Raw genomic sequence first — 6,904 nt, 5'->3', positions numbered from 1 at the left:
GCCTTCCACCAACAGCAACTAGGCATTCAACCTGGTAGCGCTTGGGACAGCAATCTGCGTCCAAAGGACTCCAAAAAAAGAGGGAGAAAGACAGATCTTCAGAGAACAATGGAGGTAGGCAAACTCCTGGTGGACTCAGGGAGATATGCGAAGCTTACGAAGTACTTTAGCCCTACCCAAACTAGTTATCCATGAAGCTTATCTCCTGGAATCTAAGAGGGCTTAACAGCCCCGCAAAATATAGGATGTTAAAAAACATGATCAAGTTGGAAAAACCGCAAATGTGTTTCTTCCAAGAAACCAAATGCAATAGTCATACGCTGGGTCGAATACTTTCAAAGGCCTGGCCAGGTTGCCGCTCAGTAGCCGTGGATGCAACGGGAGCTTCGGGAGGGCTAGCAATCGCCTGGAACACTCAGGCAATATCGCTTACTGACTTCCACGCCTCCCATCACCTCATTCAAGCTGCCTTTCACATTCTGGGCACCAAGGTTCATGGGAATTTATCCAATGTCTACTTTCCGCAGGACGGTGGCAGCAAAAAAATGCTCCTTGACACCATTGAAGCGCTAAACGCTAACAGGCAGCATCCGCTTTGGATAGTTGCAGGGGATTTCAATATGATAACCAAAATCGAGGACAAAACCGGAGGAAGATCCAGGTTGGAACCTGAAGCAGAACATTTCAAGGACTTCATCCACAACGCCTCACTCATCGACATGTCTTTCTGCAATGGAACCTTCACTTGGAGCAATCACAGAGGAGGCAGGCACCAGATTGCCTCCAAACTCGACCGCTTTTTGATCTCGGATAATGCGGTTCATCTAGGTGGTGATTTCACTGCGGAGATTTTGGCACACTCTGGCTCGGATCACTGGCCGATAGCTCTGCATTGGCAGCGACCAGGGGACAGAACCAAAAAACCATTCCGATTTGAAGGTTTTTGGTTAACGCATCCAGCATTCAAGGACTTCGTCAGAACCATATGGACCTCCTTTGTCCCACCAGAAGGCTCAAGGATGTACCAGCTACAACAGAAACTGCGATTCCTAAAAGGCCACCTCAAACGATGGAATCGGGAGACCTTTGGGAACATTTTTGAAGCACAACAGGAGCTTAATCAGGAGCTCAAGGATCTACACCAGACAGTAATCAACACAGGGCACACGGAGGCAACCTTGAACAAAGAGAAGCACATCTATAATCAGCTCGAAGAACGAAGAAAGCAGGAAGAAATTTACTGGAGGCAAAAATCAAGAATCAGGTGGCTAAAAGAAGGGGAACGCAACACTAAGTTCTTTCACAACACTACAGTGCAAAGAAGAATGCACAACAAAATTCCTTTCATCCAAAGCCCAGAGGGGACCAAAGAAGAAGAACATGAGAAGATAGAGGAAATCCTCATCAATCACTTCAAGCAGGTACACCAGGAGCAGATGGTGGATCGGAAGAGTGCGATTGAGAAAATTACCAGCAACATTCCTAGGCTGGTTACAGAGGAGCACAACGAGCTGCTCATGCGCCCAATTCTCATTCACGAGGTAGACGAAGCAATGGCGCAGCTCAAAGAAGGTAAAGCCCCTGGCCCTGATGGTTTTACAACTACATTTTTTCATGCTTTCTGGGACCTGATTAAAATGGAGGTTTGGCAAATAGTTGAAGAATCCAGGGCCCTTCGCTGGCTGCTCCCCTCCCTTAACTCCACCTTTATAGCTCTCATCCCCAAAGAGGAAAACTCCATCACCCCTGATAAATTTAGGCCCATTGCTCTCTGTAATGTCCTTTACAAAGTCATATCCAAAGTAATAGCAAACAGGCTCAAACCTCTTCTACCTATGCTCATCTCTCCGGAGCAGTCAGGATATGTTGAGGGCAGACAGATCATGGACGGTATTATCCTCACTCATGAAATCATACATTCGCTCAAGCAATCCAACCAAGCTGGTATGTTACTTAAAATCGACCTCTCCAAGGCCTTCGACAAGCTCAGCTGGTCTTACATTCAACATATGTTGAAAGCTTTTGGATTTTGTGATTCTTGGGTAAGATGGATCATGAGCCTCATTTCATCCTCCCATTTCTCCATCCTCGTCAATGGTTTACCCTCCCGTCCCTTCAAACCCTCCAGGGGAATCAGACAAGGGGACCCCCTATCCCCATTCCTATTTGTGATTATGGCGGAAGGTCTGGGCAGGCACATCAAGCAAGCCCTCCACTCTAACCAGCTTAGAGGGATCTCTATTCACAGCACCCCGGCTTCCTCTCATCAGCAATTTGTTGATGACACCATGCTCTATGGCTATCCTTCAGCTCAGGAAGCCTCTCGTTTGAAAACCCTGCTCAACGACTTCTCAAAAGCCTCAGGCACTCATGTCAACAGCTCCAAATCTCAAATATTCTTCTTCCATACCCCTCCGTCTGTTAAACTCGCAGTCTCCCGTATCCTTGGTTTCCAATCCGCTTCTCTCCCCTCCACGTACTTGGGGGCTCCCCTCACAGACTCGGCCATAAAGCAGCCTGCATGGCGAGCTCTCCTGGAGAAGCTTGAGTCCAAGCTCAATCTATGGACCAATCGTTCCCTAAATCTGGCTAGTCGGGTTGTGCTTATCAAGGCCATCCTTCAAGCCATGCCTCTCTATCTTTTCTCCATCCTTGCTGCACCTAAGTGGGTCTTAAAGAGATTGAGAAATCTGCAGCGCGACTTTCTCTGGGGAAGTTCTGCTACCAATCGCAAATGGGCACTGGTTAAATGGGACACTGTCTGTAAGCCCAAAAACAAAGGCGGCATTGGTCTTCGGGATCCTGAGTACAACAACACCATCATGACGGCCAAAATATGGTGGCAATGGGTGACTAGTCCAGACAAGTTATGGGCCAAAATATGGACCGCCAAATACACCAACAACATGCCCCAAGCAGAGCTCATAAGGTTCATGCCCACTACCAATGGGTCAATTATATGGAACGCAGCCAAACAGCATCATCAGCTCGTTCAGAAACACAGCTTTTGGGAAATACGGAATGGTCACAGTGCTAGGTTTTGGAATGATGCCTGGAACCAGATGCCTAAACTCTCAAGTGTTCTCCCTGCAATGATCATTCCAAGCAGCCAGGAGCAGCAGCAAGCCACGGTGCATCAATTCTGGGCACAGGAAGTGGTGAACAGATTTAGGAAATGGCAATCAGGCAATCGAATAACCAATATCACTAGCCTCCAGGAGACAGCAGCACTGGAAAACGAGTTAAAGAAAAGAAGAATCAAATATGAAAACAATGAGGACATTCTTAGATGGGGCTACCTACCTAAAGGCACATACTCCACCTCAGAAGCCTACAATCTGCTAGGCAACTTCCCCACCAGGCCGGATCCTCTATGGGAAAGGATATGGAGCTTCAAAGCCTGGCCTAAAATATCACACTTCCTCTGGTTGGTTGGGCACAAGAAGATTCTCACCTGGGACAAGCTAAGGAAACGTAATTTTCAAGGACCTTCCATATGCCATAACTGCTTTCAAAACGAGGAAACATTGCAGCATCTTCTGGATACTTGCTCAATCGCCAATCAATTATGGGAAAAGGTAGAATTCAGATGCCAAAGGCGATGCAGAGAAGCTGACGGTATCATAGACACCATCCGTCAATGGCCGAAAAGACCTTACAATTGTGAGATTCTCAACCACTTGTGGAATATTATCCCGGGCATTCTACTATGGAACATCTGGAAGGAACGGAACAGGCGCATATTCAAAAATCAAAGTATGACCATTGAGAATATCTGGAATAGAATACACAACAATCTCCAAGAAACCATGCTTCTGAGAACATGGACTAAAGAGGATCTCCCCACAACAGACAACGAGAAAAACATCCTAGACAACTGGAAGCTGCAGCTGCTACAAGAGCCCACCATGCATCAGATAGCGAATCGCAAAGGCAAGGAGGTTAATGGATGGGCTGCCCCACCCATCAACTCATACAAACTCAATTTCGATGGAGCCTCGAAAGGCAACCCTGGGCCAGCAGGATTTGGGGGCATCATAAGGAATCACAAAGGCTCCCCCCTGCAGATCTACTTCGACAATTTAGGATGGGATACCAACAATTCAGCGGAGTTGGAAGGGATGTGGCAAGGGATCCTGGTAGCAAGACGCCTCAATCTTCAACCGCTGATTGTGGAGGGCGATTCTCAAATCCTCATAAACATGGCAACTCGCATTCAGAATGGCTCTCAAGCCAGGAAGGTAGCTGACAGCTGGAGATTAGAGGCCAGGCTAAGCAACATTGCTTACGAACTGCGCAATCACAATGCCCTTTCCTTCCATCACACCAAAAGAGAGGGTAATAAGATAGCTGATCTCCTGGCAAATATTGGGGTAGACTGTGACCAGCCCTTCCTAGAAGGCAAACTGGACATCATCCTAAGCAACCAACAGAAACAGGATTGTGAAAGTATACTCCACAGGGATGCTGAATCCCCGGATGCGGGTGATGACTTGTCAAGGGGGGACGTGCCACATGCCCAGCATGTGCCGCCCCGTGGTAACCTTAATGCGCCTGGTTAGACCGCCGTCAAGGTATAATGGCCCAGCAGCGAAGCGATGGGTATTCAATGCAAGGCAGAGGTTCTCGATGGTGGCGCAGAATGCAGTTAATGCTCGACTGCAGAGAAGGAATGGAATACGATATCAACGAAGGATGTGGGTGCATTGGCATGTTGAGGTTAGACGGGTGCGAGAGCAGAGAAACTGCGAGTCGGTGGATGTTGAGGCCTCCTGCTGCTGCAATTCAAGCCGTGGCTGTAAGAAGGGGGGGCAATTCGAGGGATTTCTGGTTCAATTGGATGCGAGAAGGGTTAACTCGCGTGCAGGAGGAGGGTGCTCAGAAATCGTTTCATCGGTGTGGGCATACGCGGGTGGCAGCGAAGAAGACATGGCCAAATTACGGGAGCGACAGCCTAGCAGACGAGGACCAGGGAGAGGATCCTCTTCTCGAACCCCTGCAGCAGATGAACACCACCATTGTTGTTGCTGCTACTGTCATAGGCGGGCAAGAGCCACACAACTCCCAGTCGGGCAATTCTTGGAGGTCGGTAGCTCTAGCGAGGGAGGGCCATTGCTTCCGGCATTCGGCTCTGTGGTGTTCACTCTGGGTAGCTCAATGGACAATGCAGGAGTCAATGCCCACATTTCTGTTCTTTTCACAAAAATCCCTGAAGAATTTGGAGCCGGAAATCCTCTGGGCACGTCGGAGAAACCTCCAGAAGGCTCTGGTAAGGACGCGATGGAGAAGCCTCCAGGAAGTTCTGGTAAGGACAGCCCTGATAAGGAAAGCCCTGAGGTGTTGCCACCGAATGAGGCAGGCAATTCGGGGAAGGAGACTGTGCAAGGCACCTCACCCCCATTGGGGCCAGCACCTCAGGGCATTGATGAGGACAAGTGGAAAGCGATGTGGGAAGGAGTCCCTGAGGGACGGGGGTGGTGCTACGTGGTGGAAGACAAAAGCCTCTGCGAGGACCAGGACACTGAACCCCGGCTCAACACAGATCCTCCTCTCTCAGCCCGAAACCAGGATTAAAGCTTCTGCGGGTATGTCGGTTCCGGATTTCACTATGTTTGTTGGCTGGCAATTTATGCGTCTGTCTGTCTGGTTTATGTATGTCGGGTCTAGTGTCAATTTTCTATACTGTTGGGTTCAGTCAGTTTATGTCGAAAGCCCCTGCGTGGGCAGTCATGGGTCTGTTCAGAGTAATGAGGCCCCTTAGCATGCTGACTCTCACGTCTTTTGGGCCTCCAGCAGCAATTAGATTTTGGAGGGACTCTGTTAGTCTGGAAGGTAATTTTGGAAGTTCTGTAGGTGCTGCCCCTGCGAGGGAGCTTTTTGTCTCAAAGTTAAACTATCCAAGGTGCAACTGCTGGCCCTGGAAAGCCTGTCTCACTGTTTGTAAAGTCTACTTGTAAATATAATATAATAGTCTAGATAGTCTTTTAACGATAAAAAAAAAAAACATTATAATCGTCGATCACATTTTAGATAAACACAAATGAAATACTCAATAGTAATTTCATGGATTGGTATTTCATTCATTAAACATTAGAATATTGTGTACATTCATTGTAAATATGCATCTTTATTCAATAAAGATTTGTTATTATTATTCTTAAAAAGAATGTGCTTGCTTTTGACTTAAGGAGCTTTCAATCTTGTCTAATTGGATTTGCATCCCTAATATTTGTTAACACATGACACAAGAAGAGATATCATGCTCCATTTATCTTATTGTTGGTAGGTTGGTTGCAAGTTTACAACACTATGTCTACAAGTTCTCATCTTTTATTGATTTAATTATGATGGTTTGTCTATAATTGGTGGTAGTTGGCCTATGTCTAGAAAAAGAAATTATATAGTGATAACTAAATATGAAATTGATATTTTATGAGAAAGGCTCACACAAGCGGCTATCAATTTGCACGAAATTCCCTATATTTCTAATCTCATTGATGAAAATATTGTGAATATGTTTCGTTTCTTCTTGGAATAATTCCAATGATTCTCCTTTAAAAGGATGCAATGTTTCCTTTATATGAATCTTAAGGGATGTACATATAGTAGTTTCTTCTATGTTGAAAGCTACAACTCCTATGAAGGCAAGGAGTAACATTGGTATACATCCATTGAGTGGTTGAACAGTAATAAAACTCATAAGTTAGGATTTTTCAATGTTTATTATTCCTTGGATGATCATCTTTAGGAGTTGTTCTTTTCTCCTTGTTGATAATGATATATGAGTATGCCAATTTTTGTACCCATTTTTGACAGATTGAATCTATTGAATTAAATTATGTACAAATTGTAGATAATTCTTTATGATGATGGAAACATAACTATATAAGCCTAAATAAATGAA

General features: G+C 46.0%; 1 protein-coding gene across 1 annotated transcript; it reads left to right on the top strand.

The window, feature by feature from the left end:
* Positions 1–281: 281 nt before the first annotated feature.
* On the top strand, positions 282–4,562 carry LOC149162525 (uncharacterized). Its single transcript, XM_089435205.1, has 2 exons — positions 282–1,148; positions 1,422–4,562. Exons 1-2 carry the CDS (start codon positions 282–284, stop codon positions 4,560–4,562), a joined length of 4,008 nt encoding a protein of 1,335 aa, XP_089291331.1.
* Positions 4,563–6,904: the final 2,342 nt, after the last annotated feature.

Source organism: Pinus tabuliformis, chromosome 5_2, assembly GCF_031772625.1.
Source record: "Pinus tabuliformis cultivar Carrire ecotype Pingquan chromosome 5_2, CPIR1, whole genome shotgun sequence".
NCBI classification, from domain to species: Eukaryota; Viridiplantae; Streptophyta; class Pinopsida; order Pinales; family Pinaceae; genus Pinus; species Pinus tabuliformis.
Note: the sequence above shows the minus strand (reverse complement) of the source record. Positions and strands in the feature narration are given on the sequence as shown.